Raw genomic sequence first — 21,432 nt, forward strand, 5'->3', positions numbered from 1 at the left:
TGCATCTGCCACATAAATTAGAACAAATAGATTAATAAATATTATTTTCAAAATTATGTTAAAAAAAGTACTACAAATCACAATAGCTAACAATTTAAAATATTTTTAAAATCATATAAAAATTTCAATAACTTCTCAAATTCCATAATATGACATAAATTAAAATTAAAAAAAATATATGTATTGGGCCCCGTGCTGGCACGGGGTCCTATATCTAGTACTATATAGAAGCATGATGACGACCGGACGACCAGGGCTATTTTGGTAATTTTCTATGTATATATTATTATTATTTCTACTGTATAGAAAAGCCATCATGTGGACAACCATCGCAGTAAAAATTGTACAAGAAGTTATTTTAGTTGCACTTTAAAGTGTTGTACACGTGTCAATTGAAATCTGATTGGTAACTCCAAGTGGTACCACAGACCAGCATAGGTAATTCTAGAATTATCTTCCCACTATCTTTATTGAAAATTAATTCTATAAAAACAACTTTGTTGTTCTGTTTGTTAACTTAACAAAAATTCTGATAGGATTGTATCAGTTGCAAAAAAAAAGGTGGAAAGAACTTTTATAACAATATTTTATAATCTACAACTCGTCAAAAGTATTTGGCATAGACTACATCAAAAATATGCTTATATAAACTGATTGTAAAAGTATAAATCGCCATTCAAAATAAAAAGATTGATTTAGTATTTTTTTTTCCATTAAAGTTATACTTAATGTTTATGAGAAATTTGATGTATTTCAATTGTAATATATTTGTGTTAGTGTCTAAATAACATATCGACACTTGATTAAAAGCTTGCAGGATTCACATTACACCGACTTTGAGAAATCTTAATTTCACTTCACAAACTCCGTGGAGAAAACCTTGAATGGCCATGATGCTGCATTGAGTAAGAGCTTGCTCTTTGTCATCTCATGTTGTTCTGATTCTTGATATCAATAAATATTATTCCTATTCAAGAAAAGTATACATATCATATTTCTGCAATTTGAATGGGGTTAAACTAAATAAGCCACTCATTTTGCTTTAATTGGTGACCTATTATTTTTGTAGCTTAAAAAGTCGCACACTCCATGTCAAACTTTTTTTTGTTTTGTTCCTGTTCTTTAATTTTTTTTCCAGAGGTGTTCCCTTTTGGGCTCTGTTCCTATTCATCTATTTGTTTTAGAGTTAATATTTTAAAAGGTCACTCAACTATAGGAAATTATCTAGAAAAGTCATTGAACAATGTTCTACGACTTATTAGTCACTAGATTTGTTTTGTATATATGAAGGAATTAATTACAGGAGATTAGAAATGATCATATTCAAGGAATTAGTACAAGTGACCTACAAATACATTGAACAATATGCGTTGTTATGGTGATCGAAACTTTTTAAAGGAAACGAGATAGACTTAAAATTACATTAAGATTGGTTTAAAAAATGTACAATTGTTTACATAGACTCTGCCTATATTTAAACTTTGGTAGACTTTTCTTTTATATAGGAAATATCTCATAGAAATTCTATAGATGCTAAGATTAGGCAGATATTGTCAATTAGAGCGAGTTACATTAGACTTGACAAATGCCTAAGTATCTAATTATGTCTGTTTCGCAACATATTTATTGCATTGTGCCCGATCTTATTGTGACAAGGAGGAATAATATCTTACGGATTGTGTATCATTTCGTTTTTGATGTGATAACATAAATGTATGGTCCTAAGTAATACAAATATTATATATGCTTCAAAACAACTAATATGTAATATTATAGTGTCATGGTAGAAGGCTAATGAACTGGAGGTATTGTTAGAGAGTATTTTGAAAGTATGACATGTATATCGTGAGAATATAGCTGTCTGTAGAGGTTTTGTGGCCTTACAATAGAGATCTAGCAACACATTTTAGGCACAAATCTTTGGTGTTGGATGTATCGTTATTTTTTCTTTTCTATTCTTCTATTAAATAGAAAGGTGAAGACGACTGGACGACCAATGGTAATTTCGAAAATCTAATATGATTGAAGGGCAGAATAGTAATTGCCAGGGTATTATCAATTTTTGTTTTAAATTCAATTTAAAAAAAATAATAGGAATAGTAGAAAGAGAAGGCCACGTGTACTTCTATCATGAAAAGCACAAAAAATATAACAACTGGCCCTACTATCTAAACATGATGGGACCCATTTTTAATTCAATTTATATTACATTAACACCTTTACTTTTTGCACTAAAATAAATATAAAAAGAAACAAACACGATTTAAAATGTATTAAATGAAAATAAAAATATTTTAATTAGGGAGTATAAAAATAAAAATTAATAAATAAAATTAAACTAAGACTCTCACTAAATTTTAAAATAAATAGTTTTAAAATTTTGCGAATCAAGCATTGAAGAGAAATAATAAGTATTCTTCGTGTTCAATTTACGTACATTGATGAAAAGAATATTCTGATAGTAAAATAATTTAAATTTTAAGATTAAGTAGATTAAAATTTAATTAATTATAGTAGATTGTTTACTTTATTTACTTAATATTGCTATTCTTTTTTCTTAAATAAGAAGTTAAGAATCGAAACACATGAAAATCAATACATTAATTAGAAAAGTAAATAAATATAAGTAGATTAATATTTAGAAAGAGATGACAAAAATAGCAAATGCCTAATAGTAATTTCAAAAATCGAAATCTAATATGATTGAAGGGCAGAATAGTAATTATGCATGATTGATATTTTAGCAAACCACAATACTTTTTCTTTCCATTCCAGAGCGTTCTAGATCTTTTTCCTCCACTTCCAGATTATTTATTATTAACAATTGCTAAGGCCTTAGAGCCAAAATGATGGATCATCTCCCTCAAATCTCTTCTTCTCCTAACGGTTCAAAGCTTATGGGTTACGAATTAAATCAACTATACTGTTGAAAATTCTAATTTGAAACACACGACATATAAGAGTAAGAGAGCTAATAAAGCATAAGCGGCAAATATTTATCCATGTTTGGTGAAGAGCAATATGATACAATTTTGGTTCTTCAAATCCTTGATGTTAGCTTATTATATGCTTAAGTATTTTCTCTTTTGCTGATATTGGTGTCCAGGTATAGCTGCGTAGTTTCGTGCCAGAAGAGAATTGTGGATAAGCCCTCTTTTCTTTAGTCCGAGCACAATTGCGGATCCTTTTCTAAGGTTTACCGTCACTATATATTTATTTTAAGGATTGTTTACAAGCTTTATTTGTGTGTATTATATGGTATAGAATATTTTCTAATGTGTCTTCCTATATAAGTATAGGAAGCTTTGTTGGATGATCGAATAGCCAACAATTAGAAACTATAGAGAAGACACCAATGAAGAATGATTTCGTTTTATGTTATCTATATTTAAAAAAATGATTTCATTTTTAAAATATTATCTCACTGACAAAGGAAAAGAGAGAAATTAACATGGATGCATTTTTAAGAATATAATGCAGTAACCCATGAACCAACTTTATTCATGCTTCTAAACTTAATTGAAGTTTGTCATTATTATGTTTAAGGGGTAACAATTATTAAAACTTTTGGTACATTTTAGAGACTCCAATCTAGAGATGCCCTTTGATGTGAGACTTATACTTCCACAAATATGACACAATTTTTTATTTCACGAGTTAGTAGTAAGGTCTGCTTACATTTTATCTTTCTCATTCACGGGGTATTTTGTTGGCCTCCTCTTCTTTCGAAGAATCTGGAGGAATTGAATTCATGTGTAATGTAGACAGATATTTTGTCATTATTTAATTCAAGAAGTGAAATTGTTGGTGTGCTCAAATGCACATGTCCAATCAAATACATGTATTGATAGTATATGTGCAAATGATCTTTACTTCTTAAGCAGTTTCTTGCCTATTTCTTTTTTCATCGAATTGAATTTTTAATTATAAGAAAAATTGTATAGCTTGATTCATTTTTATGATGGGAGTTGCATATTTCTAAGAATTTCTTATCTGAGAAGCATTGAGTTCATGAAAATATAATTTGGTTACTTTAGAGGTGATATTTGAATTAATTTAATTTAGTTACTTCAGAGTTAATATTTAAATTGTCGTAGTAGTATTTGTAGCTATATCACATCTATGTAAGTAAATAAATCAACAGATTCCGCGCTAAAATACCAAAGTTGCTTCAAAAAAATAATTATTGAAAAAACTTTAGTATGAATGAGACATAATTGACCTCAAATAATTTGAGATTGTACTTGATCAATTTTGGTGTATATCTGTTAGTAACTGATTTATAAATAGATATATGAAAATGTAATTAGTACTCCCATATGTATAATGTTCAATTTATAAATAGTTAATATACAAATGTAATTAGTACTCCCATATGTATAATGTTCAATTTATAAATAGTTAATATACAAATGTAATTAGTACTCCCATATGTATAATGTTCAATTTATAAATAGTTAATATACAAATGTAATTAGTACTCCCATATGTATAATGTTCAATTTATAAATAGTTAATATACAAATGTAATTAGTACTCCCATATGTATAATGTTCAATTTATAAATAGTTAATATACAAATGTAATTAGTACTCCCATATGTATAATGTTCAATTTATAAATAGTTAATATACAAATGTAATTAGTACTCCCATATGTATAATGTTCAATTTATAAATAGTTAATATACAAATGTAATTAGTACTCCCATATGTATAATGTTCAATTTATAAATAGTTAATATACAATAGATATATTTTATTATGGGAATTACATTAGAGTATAGTATTAGGAAGAATTGGATTACACACGCTACAGATTTGACGAGCAAATATATGTTGTTTTGTTTGTTACGGCTGACTAAGATCAGGTGTGGTTATGGAGTAATGATTAAGGTAATAATTGAAGTTAGTAAAAGGATAGTATAAGGGCTAGGGGGTATGGTTAATGATCTGTCAAGGTTACTGGTTGTGTAAATTCACTAAATATGATTATCATATATAAGTTTATGTTTTGATAATAATTAATATAAGTAATTAAATATTAGGTGTATTGTATTGACTACCATTAAGTTGTGATAATTGGAGGAATTGAGACTTACCCTTGGCCTTGAACTTTAGGAAATTGTCTATAGATTGGGATGAGTTATTGAGTATAGGCTTGATATATATATAGTAATATGTGAGTCGATAGAATCGTTTACTTACGAATAATGTACAATTGATAGATTGGAAACATTCGGAGGCATTGCGGAAAGGGAAAGAATTGGAAGATTAGCTCTCTTGACTTCGGTTCTTCGGTTGAGGTAGGCTATGACTTATTCTATGTGATAGATAGATTCTTAATAGCGATTGATATGCATTGGGTGATTATTGTGAAGTTCTCTATGTACTTGATTGTGTGGTTGTGTAGCTTGGTTGTGTGGTTTTGTGATTAGTCTGAAATCCTGAGACCGTGGAAATTTATAATCTTGAAACCCTGTCTATCGAAATGATGCCTTGAATAAAGAAGTCTTGATGAAATATTGTTAATGAAGTGAAAAGTGGTGATAATAAATGATAAATTAACGATATATTAGATTGGATACAACGAGTCGGCATGGTATTATTGGATCGGGGTATCACATTCCGACACGGTATTATTGGATCGGGGTGTCACGCTCCGACACAGTAACATTAAAGGAAAAGATATTGAACTAAGTTAATGTACTCAATCTCAAAGAACTCATTTCCCCAAATAAGCATGGTGTGGAGGCATGAGTCCTCGTATATGTGATATTGTGATTGATTGCGTACTTGCTTTCGTTGTCACTTGTTCATATTGTTTGTTGTTGGCCACCTGCTAAGTGTCATAGTTGATTTTATACTATTATTCATTGCATATTAATTTCTATTTTGGGTTGGCTGATGAAACCTACTCAGTACGTGTTCTTTGTGCTGACCCTTTCTTGTGGTTTCTTCATTTTCTTTTGTGAAGTGCAGCAAGTGTACCAGCAACTTCGACTCTCCCTTAGCTCTAGCCAGTCTTTAGCACATCAGATTTCAGGGTGAGCTATTCCTTCTAGCTCGTGCTGGATTCTCTCAATCATGGCATAATGTCCTTAAATTTCGAACATAGACCATTTTATTTATTTATTTTGGTTTCTTTAATACTGTTAGACTTGGTATGTTGAGAACAGATGTCCTTGGTGTGATGACTTTCAGATTTTGGGGATAATAAGTGTTAGACTTTAGAGGCTTATTTGATTGGTTACTTTAATAAGTTTTGAGCATACGTATTATTGTTTTTATTCGTAGTTGAATTATTGATATATGTTGGGGTTTGGATTTCTTGGTTCACCCACTTAGGAGGTTAAGTGTGGGTGCCACTCACGACTCATCTTGGATCGTGACAAACTTGGTATCAGAGCCTTAGGTTCGATGATCTCATCACACAAGGACATGTCTATTAGGGTCTTGTGATACGGTACGGGGACGCCTTTACTTTTTTTCAAGAGTCTATAAGACTTTAGGAAAACTCATCTTTTCCTTTATTTTGTGTTATTACTTGAATCCAATTGGTATCTAGGTGATACAAATTGGTATATGTTATGCCGTAATTCTACTATCTTTAGAAAAATTACTTTTTGAAATATTCTAAGTATTAAACAGATTGATAAAAATACTTAGAAAAGAGTTGTCACTTAATTTTTTAAAGAAATTAAGAATACTTAATTTAAAAAGGCTCTAACAGATTGAATCTTTATAAATTTAGAGAAAATGGGTAAGCGGTTCTTATTTACGCTTCAAGAAGGTTTTTAAGGCATTTGAAGCGCCCACTAACACGCGGTTATCCTACGACTTAGATTAAATATTTGACTATTTTTGGAGAAATGATTTTAAAATAATATTTTACAATATTTGATTAATTTTGGGAAAATAATTAAATAAATGACGTATTTTATTTTTTTTATTTATTAGAGAAATGGACCTAAAATGAAACATTTGAATTAAAATGCAAGTGAACAGAATTTTAACAACACCAGATTAATCATAATTTATTTGAATCAATTTGGGTCGACTAAAGCAGGAAGACTAATTGAAGAATAAAAGCAAAGTTTTGACTAACTTTTGAGAAAGTGACAAAGTAAAGCAAATCCACTTTTTAAAGTTTATTGGAGAAAAATACTATACTTAAAACAATTTTAGAATGAGTAAAAATGTGTGAAGAAGCGTTAAATAACATATATTTTAAGAACAAACGATTTAACTTAATTGAGGATGTAAAATTTGACCAATATTTGATTAATAAAATAAATGACCACAACACAAAAAAAAGTATTTAAAGCAAACCAACACAAAGAAAATAACTCATCTTTTGGGGAATCTAATTAAGTTAATTAAAATATTGTATGGTTAGAGTTAAATAAAATTAGTCAACCATAATCAAAACAATTAGAAAAGTAAAAGAGATAAGGAAATTGGGCCACTTCTTGGGCCAATTTTGCTGCAAATTTTTGGGCTTCAACCCAATTTCCATTTTTGCATATACACTGAATGTATATCAGTGTATATGAGCGTATATATTAGCTCTTTTCATGTATTTCCCGCTTCCGAACACCTGTGTTTTGCTACCATGTGTTGATAATGTTCTTGTTGAAAGTGTGGATACACTAGTTGATCATATTGATGACAAAATTGATTTTTCTAGCAAGATCAATTTGTGTCCACCTAGTGTTGACACCCGTGCTTTGAATGAACGTTCATTATCTTATGATAATTGTATTGATCAGTCTGTTCGTGAGTGTAGTTCACTGGTTAAGGGTTTTTGTAATGTGCTTAAGAAACCTCAAGTCGGTGGTACTAATGATAATATTGATCAATTGAATGGAAATGACTCTATGAGCATGTCTTTTGTGGAAGATCTGATTGATTGCTTTGCTCATAGAGATCTTGTGCTCGGAAATGCTTCGAAAGATGATATGTGTTTTTTTAGGGTGAACTTTCATGTTGTAATTCTTCCCTAGTGGTTGATCATTCCCTCTTTAAGTATAATATCATTTTTGAAGATGATGAAATCACTCTTAGTGATGTACCTAGTAGTGTGAATCTTGAGAGCAATATAGTTCTTGATAATTATACTTGTTATACTAACCCATTATGGTGTGAGGCTTTCCCTCCCAAAGATGGAAATCTCTTCTTGGAAGATGAGAGTACTCTTCTGGAGAAGGAATGTTGTGAGGAGGGAGGTGGTGTTTGTTTCTCTATTAACTCTTTTTCTTGGTGTGTTCCAATTATCAATGGTATGACCCATGAGTTTAAATTTATTAGTAATCATGCCTATGAAAACATCCTAAAGGAAGTTGATTTGAGAGACACATTTCTATATTACTTGTTCACATATGATGATTCATGTTGTTGAGTGGAGTATGTTGTTGGAAGGACATAGTACCCACCTGATAAATTGAGGTGCACTTGATCCAAGTTCATGGATGACCTTTTCATTTGACCCCAGTAGTGAGTTGCATTGTGAAATTTGTGTGGGAATGCCTGGTCGAAATGGAAGGCATACAGTGGGTGACATTGTTGATTCATTTCCCTATGCAGGAAAGCTCTTCTTAAGGTTTTACCATCCACTTGAAGGGCCTACATTGTGTGTGGGGAAGGATAGCTTCCTAGACCCCTTTTCTATTTCTTGTCCTGAGCATGATCTTGTTGACTGTACATCTTATGGGGGTAGGAGATATTTGCCAAAAGAAGGTGAAATATGTACCTTCCTTTACTATCTATTTGCATATGATGAAATCCCTAGTGGGATTAAATGTGCATTACATGTGAATCAGGGTGTCATTATGGTCTACACTTGTTGGTATGATCCAATTATATGGACATCCTATTATTTTGATCCTGGTGAATGCATGAAGGTATTTTAGCTGGTGGGAGTATCATCTTTGGGGTGGTATTACCATGTTGATGAAAAGAATAACCATTGTCTTTGTTCTTCATTTGTGGGCTTAATAACCATGACAATAGAAGATTTTTGGTTGTTCCTTGAATTTGAGTCTCCTCGATTAAATGTTCTAAGTGCTAACGTTTGTACTACCCATCATGTTAAGAGGATAAGCTTCTTGCTTGTGACCTATATGGTTTTACAAGGTTTGGATTCAAGGACACACTTTTATCTATTTGCATATAATGCCACCCATACTTGTATGGGTTGCATTTCTTATGTTAGTATTGGCATAAATAGAGCAAATGAGAGTCTCATTGACTCGATGTTTGCAATCCTTTTTCATTTGACCTCGGTGTCAATTTTAAGTATGCTAAGTGTGATAGTAACACCATCTGTCATTTACATAATTCTTCTTTAGTGTTATTACTTGATCCAATGTGCTTGAGTGAGGTATGTTTACTAATTTGGGTGGGGAATACTTATGTACTTGAGCCTGCTCATAAATTGGAATAATTACTTTTTTGAAGTTATCTAGTGCATTGGATGGAGTCTTAATTTGGGTCAACACTACTTGTACCTTCGCACTTAGGTATGAGAGTGTCCATGTACTACTTGACATAAGGGAGGTCTTGTGCTTGTTTGGATGTGGAACCAATGAGGGCTTACGTATAATATTGTTTAAGTGTATTGGTTCCTTTGCTCTACCCCTTTGTCAAATTTTCTTGCTTAGCCAAGTATCTCTTGCTTTGATGGGTTATAGACCCTTTGTTGATATTTGTAATGCTTGGTTATATGTTAAGTTTGTGCATCATTGGCATGGTATTAAACTTGTTATTGCTAATGCTAACCCTCATGCCATGAAGATCTTATTCTTGTTTGTTCTCCCTATGGTTTTGCAAGGTTTGGATTCGAGGACGAATCCTTTTCAAGAAGGGGAGAATGATGCAATCCAGATTGCCTCAAGACCATCCATTCACAAACTTCAACACTTTGATGAAGTGTTCACTAGGATGGAGGTTCTTGGGCTTGAGATGGTGCCAAGAAAGGGGTTCCAAGCCTTGTTTGGTAACAAATGCGCTTTGAAGTAGTTCCCAACTGAGCAACACCATGTGTGGATGATAACTTAGAGCATGGAAATCCTAACGAAGCAAAGAGGAGCAAATGAACATGTTGCTCCATTCGGCGAGCTGACCTCCACTTCGGTGACTTGTCAAGCTACCTTGGCGAGGGTTCTAACATCGCCTAAGGTCCCAAGGAGCTACAACTGGAAGTTCCTCACTCGGCGAGTTGAAGAGTAATCGACGCATCACCCAATGGCTTGGGAGATAACCACCAGATCGCCTAATGTCCAAACATGCATAGGGAGTAGGGTTCGTCGCCAAGTGGACAAGAGGCCCATCGGTGCATCGCCCAATAGATCCCAAGACCGCCGAAAGTTACAGCAAGCCTTCAAAGATGAAGGCAAGGAACATGGTTCTCGCCAAACCCACTGGGCACATCGCCGAGCCATTTGGCGAGCCCGACTTGGCAAGGTCATTGGCCCATTCCGGGTCACTTTTGGGCCCATCTATGTAATAATGCCTAAAACTCTAAATAGGACTTTAGGGGTTCATTTTAGGTTAGGCTATTTTGAATATTGATTAATGATGAATTGAACTCCTTGTGTGAGTGTTTGAAAGCTTGGTAAGCTTTTGTTGATTTTTGCTTAGAAATGTCGGCTGCTTGGGATATTGATTCCCCCGAGGTTGTCATAAGAGTTAGGTGCTTCTTGTTGGATTAATGAATTGAGGTTTTTGAGTTTAATATACCATTAGGTTGCCTTTTGCTTCCTCTTTTTGTGTCTATCTATTTATGTTTTATTTCTTGTATTTTCAATTTCCGCTATTTTTGTGATTCTTCTTGTGAGAATCGTATCATTAGTACCGCATTTCACCCTCAGACCGATGGGCAGTCTGACCGAACAATTCAAGTGCTGGAGGATATGCTTCGTGCGTGCGTGATAGATTTTAATGGTCATTTGGATCAATTCTTACCCTTAGCAGAGTTTTCGTACAATAATAGCTATCACTCAAGTATTGATATGCCCCCATTTGAGGCATTGTATGGGAGGAAATGTATAATTGGTTTGATGCATATGAGGTGAGACCTTGGGGTACCGATCTTTTGAGGGAATCATTAGAGAAAGTGAAAGTCATTCAGGAGAAGCTTTTAGCAGCTCAGAGCATACAGAAGGAGTATGCAGATCGGAAGGTTAGAGACTTGGAGTTTATGGAGAGTGAGCAAGTCTTGCTGAAGGTTTCACCCATGAAGGGTGTGTTGCGGTTTGGTAAGCGAGGTAAGCTTAGTCCAAGGTACATTGGGCCATTTGAAGTTCTTAAGCGCGTGGGGGAGGTGGCCTATGAATTAGCCTTGCCTCCAGGGTTGTCAAGAGTGCACCCGGTATTTCATGTGTCCATGCTGAAAAAATACCATGGTGATGAAAACTACATTATTCGTTGGGATTCGGTACTGCTTGATGAGAATCTGTCTTATGGGGAGGAGCCTGTAGCTATCTTAGATAGGGAGGTCCGCAAGTTGAGGTCAAAGGAGATTGCATCTATCAAGGTTCAGTGGAAGAATCGACCAGTTGAAGAGTCCACTTGGGAGAGTGAGGTTGATATGCATGAAAGATATCCACACATTTTTATCGATTCAGGTACCCTTTCTTACCCTTGCCTTCTTTTGATCGTTCGAGGACGAACGATGGGTAAATTGATATCTATTGTAACGACCCTTTTGGTCGTTTTGAGTACTAGAACTTTTTATTTCATAAAACACTTTTCGATAGATTCTAAATGGGTATTTTGGACTATTCGTAACTACGTTTATGAATTTAATGTGGGTAGTTTTAATAAGTAATTTAGTTGGTGGTTAAAGGAGATAACATTAAAATTAATAGTGGGTCACTTTCAGGCTTTTATAATTGGTTTTGTATAATAATTAGGAGTAAATATTATGTAAAATAGAAATAAGGGTTTAGCCGAGTGAATACTTACCTGCGGCGTCGAAGAGAACCAACGAATCAGGTGATATTCTAAGATGTCAAATTCTCGTATTGATTTATGTCACAGTTTGATTACTAGTATTACTATGTTATTGAATAGTGTCAAAAAGAAAGAAAAAGAAATCAAGAGTTGCTGTAGTTGAAAAATTGTTACTCTAAGTTGTAGTAATTCTAGTTGTGGGGTAGGGGAAACAATAATCTCCAATGGTCATCATTGGATAACGATGAAATTGTTGGCACTTGTAATCACTATATATAAATTATATATATTAAATATAGAATTGAGGAAGATACGGTGTAGTTACGGTTGCGTAATTAAAGTAGTTGGCATGATATTTTGGCTACAACAATTTCTTGAGTGTATTATATTATAAATTAAAAGAAAGATATATCTCATTCAAATTTCACACTGAGCTTTTGATATAGATATATTTTATTATGGGAATTACATTAGAGTATAGTATTAGGAAGAATTGGATTACACACGCTACAGATTTGACGAGCAAATATATGTTGTTTTGTTTGTTACGGCTGACTAAGATCAGGGGTGGTTATGGAGTAATGATTAAGGTATAATTGAAGTTAGTAAAAGGATAGTATAAGGGCTAGGGGGTATGGTTAATGATCTGTCAAGGTTACTGGTTGTGTAAATTCACTAATATGATTATCATATATAAGTTTATGTTTTGATAATAATTAATATAAGTAATTAAATATTAGGTGTATTATATTGACTACCATTAAGTTGTGATAATTGGAGGAATTGAAACTTACCCTTGGCCTTGAACTTCTATAGATTGGGATGAGTTATTGAGTCTAGGCTTGATATATATATATAGTAATATGTGAGTCGATAGAATCGTTTACTTACGAATAATGTACAATTGATAGATTGGAAACATTCGGAGGCATTGCGGAAAGGGAAAGAATTGGAAGATTAGCTCTCTTGACTTCGGTTCGTCGGTTGAGGTAGGTTATGGCTTATTCTATATGATAGATAGACTCTTAATAGCGATTGATATGCATTGGGTGATATTGTGAAGTTCTCTATGTACTTGATTGTGTGGTTGTGTAGCTTGGTTGTGTGGTTTGTGATTAGTCTGAAATCCTGAGACCGTGGAATTTATAATCTTGAACCTTCTCTATCGAAATGATGCCTTGAATAAAGAAGTCTTGATGAAATATTGTTAATGAAGTGAAAAGTGGTGATAACAAATGATAAATTAACGATATATTAGATCGGATGCCATGAGTCGGCATGGTATTATTGGATTGGGGTGTCACATTCCAACACGGTATTATTGGATCGGGGTGTTACGTTCCGACGCGGTAACATTAAAGGAAAAGATATTGAACTAACTTAATGTACTCAATCTCAAAGAACCTATTTCCCCAAATGAGCATGGTGTGGAGGCATTAGTCCTCGTATATGTGCTTGATATTGTGATTGATTGCGTACTTGTTTTCGCTATCACTTGTTCATATTGTTTGTTGTTGGCCACCTGCTAAGTGTCATAGTTGATTTTATACAATTATTCATTGCATATTAATTTCTATTTTGGGTTGCCTGATGAAACCTACTCAGTACGTGTTCTTTGTACTGACCCTTACTTGTGTTTTCTTCATTTTCTTTTGTGAAGTGCAGCAAGTGTACCATCGACTTCGACTCTCCCTCAGCTCTAACCAGTCTCCAGCACATCAGATTTCAGGGTGAGCTATTCCTTCTAGCTCGTGCTGGATTCTCTCAATCATGGCATAATGTCCTTAAATTTCGGACATAGACCATCTTATTTACTTATTTTGGTGTCTTTAATACTCTTACTTGGTATTTTGAGAACAGATGTCCTTGATGTGATGACTTTCAGATTTTGGGGATAATAAGTGTTAGACTTTAGAGGTTTATTTGATTGGTTACTTTAATGAGTTTTGAGCTTCCGCATTATTGTTGTTATTCGTAGTTGAATTATTGATATATGTTGAGGTTTGTATTCCTTGGTTCGTCCACTTAGGAGGTTAAGTGTGGGTGTCACTCACGACTCATTTTGGATCGTGACAAATATATTTATTCCATTCTTGTGATATATTCATAAGTTTGATACCCACTATTCCTATCTTATGAAATATATCAGCTCAAACATTTGAGAGAATTGAAACCTTACCATTTTGGTTTATTAGTGGAGAATCCAATAGAGCCAAATAAGAAAAAGCCAAAAATAAAGGGACATAATGGAGAATCAAATGGGGGAAAATGCCAATTAAAATCTCATTAATTAAACAAGTTTCTCACAAAGCGACGCAGTACAGTAAAGCGATTTGACATTTGTTTTTTAACAGGGCCAGCATGTTTCTGATGGAAAAAAATTTAAGCCACTCATCCTTATATTTAAATTTAATTTAATTTACTCATTGATTTTATATTATTCGTATCTGAAAGTGACTTGATAATTATTTATGTGCTTTGTGGGGTTGACTTTATAATTTGCATTTAAGGATGTGGATTATGTTAGATATTTAACATGATAAATTTAAAATTAAACACGGTAATAGGATACAAAATTTTACAAAGATTAGTAGGATCGAATGGCATACATGTTTGAGCCATAACAGATTATAGGACAAATTAGTTCTTCTTCTCTACTATCCTTATCGTTAAAGTGTCGTTAATGGGATAACAACCTCACATTCTCATATGTCTCTAGTCTGAGGAGGATCTACGTATATAAGAATGGGTGCACGTGTACTCATTAACTTAGGAAAAATTATGTGTATATACATATATATATCTAAACAAGGATCATATAATTAAATGTGCACTCACAAGCAAAATGTCCTAAGCTCGATATTGTTGTTGCGTTTTCTTTTTTGTCATTTTTTTTCTTCAAAGAAGACATTTAAAAACTTCAAGTGAGATTTGAATACATAATCTAAGCATAAAGTAAACTATATTATATTTTTGTTTGATTTGTATTTATATACTTTTGATTTTATACTTGTTTGATAATATTTTGTTGGTGCTTCGACTAACCAATAGTGCCCGTCGCCTTAAAATGTACGGGCCAATATCCAATATAATGACTATATTGGACTTGTGTTATGAATAGCCATACAATCCAAAATAACTGAAGTGTTTTAAGTTTTAACTAATGTAAGCTCATTTTCCTAATATATTGGTCATGAATTGTCATGATATGAAAAGTATGAGATCAAGCATAAGTCCATTAAAAAGTATGGTGTAATTTTTATATTTGTTCAAATTTTAATGGATAAATTATTTAGAATGTGCTTTAATGGGAGACATCAAGTAAACGTCAAATTAATTGAGATCTATGTTAATTGGATTTGACACCTCTATTATAAAATTTTAAAAAGAATAAAAAGAGAGCATATTTTTAGTAGTTTAGATGGCAACATCTCTAATATTTTCAACCATGAAAAACTCCTCTTTATCAAAATTCTAAGTTTCCGCGTATATTTAGCAAAGTTGGAGGGACCAAAATCAAGATTAATTTAAGCAGTGGAATAGAAAAGGAATAAGTTTGTAAAAATCTGTATCTTTTTTTTTAAAAAAAAAAAGTTGATAGGTCTGTCACATACATGACAAAATTTGATCATATATAATTGAAGTTCAGGCATTTATGCTCAATATTCAATAATTCAGCACATAATTTGACATTCATATCTATTTTGAATGAATTTAATTGTGAAAAAATAAGTTTTAGATATCCTAAAATATACGTAATTAGTTGAGTATTTTACGAGGACAAAATGAGAATTTCTCGATATACATTCATATCTATTTTGAATGAATTTAATTGTGAAAAAATAAGTTTTAGATATCCTAAAATATACGTAATTAGTTGAGTATTTTACGAGGACAAAATGAGAATTTGTCGATAATTGAGAAATTAAAAGCACAAAATTCTCTAAGAAAATAATACTACCTGTCCCTATCATTTCCTTTTTCCTTACTTTTTGAGTGAATATCTCAAAAAGCCCCTGAACTTTGAAAATTTATCTAGGAAAAAATCATTAAACTTTGTTTTGTATTAATAAAATCGCTCAATTTAGTCATTTGAATCAATAAAATCATTCAATTTAGCCATCTGTATCAATAAAATCGTTCAACTTAGATATTTATATCAATAAAATCACTCAACCACATTTATTATAAAATAAATTTGATATGACAAAATAATTATTTTTATATACTATATTAATGATTTGAATAATAAATAAAGGAGTCAAAATTCTTCATTTATAGATAGAAGTTGCCTCCATATATTCTTTGCTGCTACGTACTCCGTCAACGTCTACCGTCAATCAATAACCCGTAAACCTCTCTTCCTCATTCAATTTAAATGGAAGATAATATCCCTTTTTTTTAAAAGAAGATCACCTTTTATTTATTTGATGTTCGCTAATATAAGTTTTAGATAACCGAAAATATACTTAATTAGTTGAGTATTTTACGAGGACAAAATGAGAATTTGTCGATAATTGAGAAATTAAAAGCACAAAATTCTCTAAGAAAATAATACTACCTGTCCCTATCATTTCCTTTTTCCTTGCTTTTTTCAATACTTTCCACTGACACAATAATTATCAGTGAAGCCCCACTCCTTTCTTTTTCATCCAAAATCCGATACTTTTACCAGATTTGTTTGATACGAAGGATAAAAAAACAATTAATTTTAAAATTGATTTTAATTTTTTTTATTTCATGTTTGATTGTAATAGATCATAAGATAACTTATTTTTAAATTAAGTATTTTATAATTATAATATTATTTTTATTCATATTAAGAATAGAATAACAATTTCTAAAAATTTCTCTAACCACACTAGCCCTTAATTCCTAAAGCATCTTTGTGTCACTCCTAACTTCTTTTTCTTTTCTTTTTTTCAGTTGTCACTCCTAACTTCACTTGCCCAAAAATTTAATGTGTATCACAGTTGACAGATGACACGTGTCGACACCCTAACTCCCCTCTTTTTCTGCCCCTACATCTTACCATACTTTATAAACAAACACCTGCAGAATTTGAGCATTAAAGTATGGTGATAGTCCAATAAAATGAAGTCACCATTACAAATCGAACCCAAAAGTAAAAAGAGAAAGACAAAGATAAGAGTAACTGCCAAACTTGTCATATCAATTTAACCTTTTGAAATATTTGACTTTTTCTCTTACATAATTGTAGCAGCTATGTATACGGTGTAGGAAAAATATATGCGTATAAAATTAAAAAAAGGAAGCTAGCCCTTTTCTCTTTATATACATATAGTAACAAATAATTCTTCATATGAAGTCCGATCTGATAAAGTCAAGTCAAATTTAAATTAGCCCAACTTTATTAAATTTATTTCAATTGCTTTTCTTTTTTTTTCACTTTAGTCATTAATAGTTTCTCCTTTCTTTCTTCTCCTCTTCCTCCTCCTTCGAACTTTTCTCTTTGTTGCTTTCAGTTTTCCTTTATTCTTCTTCGATGATCAATAAGCTATTAAAGTTTTAAAGCTTAATTTAAATTTTTGACATACTTCAATGTAAATCAGCCAAGCGAGTTATATATTAAAAGTCTTGGAACATCAAAAGAATTTCATATCTAATATTTGAGACTGTTTAGGAAGGATTTTGAGTTGATCAAAATTAAATAGAAAGTAGAATTATTTTCAATAAAATCGATTTTGCTTACAAAATCACCACCTTCTTCATAATCAATATTTCCCTTAACTATTTCTCATTTTTTTTCTTTATTCTTTAATCAACCTAATAAATATTCAAAAAAAAATAGTTCAATAAATAATCAGTGTATAGTCAGTATATATTTCATATAAGTTAAGTTATATTCTGTCTTTTGAGTGTGTGTATAATAAGTTTATAGCTCATGTATAAATAAGTTGTATTCAATTTTTTTAGTGTATTATAAAATATAGTCAGTGTATATTTCATTTTAAGTTAAAGTTATATTCTGCCTTTTGAGTGTATATATAATAAGTTTATAGCTCATGTATAAATAAGTTGTATTCAGTTTTCTGAGTGTATCACATTGTAAAGTCAGTGCATACTTTATATGACTTTTGACTAATTTTTATATAAATAAAAATATGATTATATTATTGTAAATAGGGAAAATTATATATAATAGCAAATTATTAATTCAAATTAAATATTATAAACATAGTTTGATTTAATTGTACCCCATAGCAAACTATTGTTGTTTCGCCTCTCTCCTGATGACTCTCGCTCGCCACTCTCACTCACCTCTCTCATTTTATACAAACACAAATGTATACATTGCGTTTGTGTTTGTAAAAAGCGAGAGAAAATTGTATATACAAATACAAATGATATATTTTCGTCCTATACATTTATGATTATACAAATACGATCTTTCCCTGCCCAATTTTTTTTTTGTCTTTCTCTCTTTCTCACTTTATACAAACACAAATTATACAATTGATCGTTTGTATATGAATACCAAAACAGAAACAGATTATACAACTGCTTATAGCGAAATATACATATTTATATTTGCTATGAATCGTAATTATGTAAACTATAGTTATAGCATATAAATATAATTTTTATGTTTGTTATATGTGAAAGTTGCTCTTGTAAATAATTACTTCACGTATATATTTAAATATTTCATGCAAAAAAATAAAATTAAAGAGTTACAAAAAATAATCTTTTCAAAAACGACTAAAGATAGTAGAAACAAATTGAAATAGAAAGGAGGAGTAATTAATATGTTACTGTCCTCAACGGTACTCAATAATTATTTCCTCAACAAGAATGGCCATATATCCCTTTCCATTTCTTATGGTATAATACTGCAACTGTTGTCACTGTAATGAACTCCACAGAGTGAAGGCAAATGATCCACAGTACACTGCATCACGTGTATGTACACATAACAAAAATTAATACTTTTCCTCTTTTTTTTTTCTTTTCAGGATCACTGTTCCTTTAATCGATTTAAAGAAAATGACATATTTTTATATTTAATAATAACAATTTTAATTTGAATGAAATAATTTTTTCCTATAAATATTTATAACTTATTTTAGATTACAAGTTTCAAAATTTTCTCTTTCTTTCTTAAACTATATCATATAAATTGAGACGGAATAATTAATTTCGGTATTGGTGGAAAGGCACCAGAAAAAAGCAATGAAAAGAACCCCAACAAATAGTACTCTAGAGCCATGAACTCTAGAAATAACCAAAGAACCAAACACAAATTCCCAAATTTAGGAACAGAGAAACTTAACAACCACACCAAAAATAATAAGCATTTAAAGAAGGGAAAACCAGATGGTAAAATCAACTGAAATTAGTAGTGTAGTTATTGTGAAGGAAGCAATTATAATAACGAAAATGATTACTAGTTCGAGATGATGAGGAGGGAAGAAGAAGAAGAAGGAAGAGTATCATCATCATTAAGTAGCAGTAGATGTCAAGATTGTGGAAATCAAGCCAAAAAAGATTGTACATATTTGAGGTGCAGAACTTGCTGTAAGAGTCGAGGGTTTCATTGTGAAACACACGTTAAGAGTACTTGGGTCCCTGTCGCCACAAGGCGTCCCAGGCACCATCTTCATCATCATCATCATCACAGTACTATTCAGCAACAGCAACAGCAGCTTCAAAATGGGCCAAACCCTAAAAGATACAGATCAAATGAAGGTACTGCTGTTATCATCAGACAATATTAGATTCCACAGTGTATAGATCTCCACATACTCATCATTGCACTTTAAATCTATTGAACTTTGTGACTATTTTGATAACAACATTTCATGATCTAAAAGCCTTTTTTACCCATTGGGTGACTGTAAAGTGACGAAGCTAGAATTTTCAATAAAGAGATTCAAAATATTAAAGAAGTAAGCGCACACGAAGAAACTATCTATTGTTATATACCTCAGATATAAATAGGGTCACAATTTAGTAGGGAAATCAAGATTTTCAATAAAGTGTTCAAAATTTAAATAAGTAAACATATGAAGAAGTCAAGAGAATTCAGCATATATTATAGATACATAAAAATAATTATATATAGTGTAAATTTTCGCCAAACAGAGGAGTTCAGATGAACCCCCATCCACCATTTTCCGCTTCTCACATAGTTCAATAGATAGTAGATAATGGGTGACATAGTAGCGGATTTAGAATTTTTCAGTGAAGTTCATAAAATGAAAGTAACCACATGAAAGAGGCACTATTCAATATTTATTTAATATATAATTATAAAAAATAATTTAACCGTATCTATATATATATATATATATATATACACTTTACTCCCCTTAGTGCTCCGGCCCTGGATGGCAGTGAGAATCAACCCAAGAGGCTCTTATCTGGTTGGATATCGTGTACAATGATCTGTGAAATTTTCTAGTTTAAAAGCTTCAGCAATTTAAGATAATACTTTTATTTAGAAGATTATACATGTTCAATAGGTACTAATTATGTACAGAAATTATGAAACCCTAGCTATTGCAGCTTTTCTGTGTATGCTTGCTAGCAAGCAATGTTGTGATACCATTTTCAAATTACTTTTACTATAGTACTCTTGGAACTACTCCTGTTAAATAGCGCAATGTTACACCCATTGAAGCCCCCAAAAAATATGTATATAATTTGCGCTACTGTCAGTGTATAGTACTTAATTTAAATTTTGTGTGTTGTCTTTGATGTAGTGATGATTGGTGATGATCACGAAGGAGGTCATTTTCCAGGGGAAGTGAGTTCTCCAGCAGTATTTCGTTGTATTCATGTAAGTTCGATTGACAATGCGGTTGATCAATATGCATATCAAACATCAGTGAAGATAGCAGGACATGTTTTTAAAGGGATATTATATGATCAAGGACCTGATAATGAGAGTCCTCGTTACAACAATTATATGGCTGGAGAAAGTTCGTCAAGTGGCTTTCAGCTTCATCAACCTCCTATTTTACCTACTACTACTACAACTTCTCCACCACCACCATCTTCTACTTTTCCCAATCTATTTAGTGCTTTTAATATGCCTGGTACGCAATTTTTTCCATACCCAAAATCTTCTTGAAATAAACTTTCTTCAATCAATTCAACTTATATACATTGATTTACCAGTCAAATGTTGTATTCCAAGGTCAGACTTATCTGTAACTTTTGTTGGAATATAACATACACTACCTTTTGGTAGTTAAACCAAAAAAATAAAAAAAAATAAAAATACATTGACAATGTCACTGTATTTTAACCCTGCTGTATCAGGTTTAAAATTTATTATGGACGATTATTTGTATTAATTTTTTAAATAACCTAATTTAATTACCCCTCTAGTTATCTCTCGGTATTTTGTTATGTGCAGTGCAATGGTAAAAGTTAAAACAGTGTACAAGAGATGAAGAAAAAAAAAGGTTAAAAAGAGTATTAAATTCTAATGAGGAATTATTGGTTGGCA

General features: G+C 31.7%; 2 protein-coding genes across 2 annotated transcripts; both read left to right on the top strand.

Annotated features, from left to right (window-relative positions):
- The first annotated feature begins 11,043 nt into the window (after window positions 1–11,043).
- LOC107057803 (uncharacterized) lies at window positions 11,044–12,133 on the top strand. Its single transcript, XM_015302772.1, has 2 exons — window positions 11,044–11,626; window positions 12,075–12,133. Exons 1-2 carry the CDS (start codon window positions 11,044–11,046, stop codon window positions 12,131–12,133), a joined length of 642 nt encoding a protein of 213 aa, XP_015158258.1.
- A 6,997-nt stretch (window positions 12,134–19,130) lies between these two features.
- Window positions 19,131–21,432, top strand: LOC102584573 (protein SHI RELATED SEQUENCE 1). The gene is made up of 2 exons (XM_006361954.2): window positions 19,131–19,664; window positions 20,681–21,432. Exons 1-2 carry the CDS (start codon window positions 19,373–19,375, stop codon window positions 21,049–21,051), a joined length of 663 nt encoding a protein of 220 aa, XP_006362016.1. The 5' UTR covers window positions 19,131–19,372; the 3' UTR covers window positions 21,052–21,432.

Source organism: Solanum tuberosum, unplaced genomic scaffold, assembly GCF_000226075.1.
Source record: "Solanum tuberosum cultivar DM 1-3 516 R44 unplaced genomic scaffold, SolTub_3.0 scf00377, whole genome shotgun sequence".
Classification (NCBI taxonomy): Eukaryota; Viridiplantae; Streptophyta; class Magnoliopsida; order Solanales; family Solanaceae; genus Solanum; species Solanum tuberosum.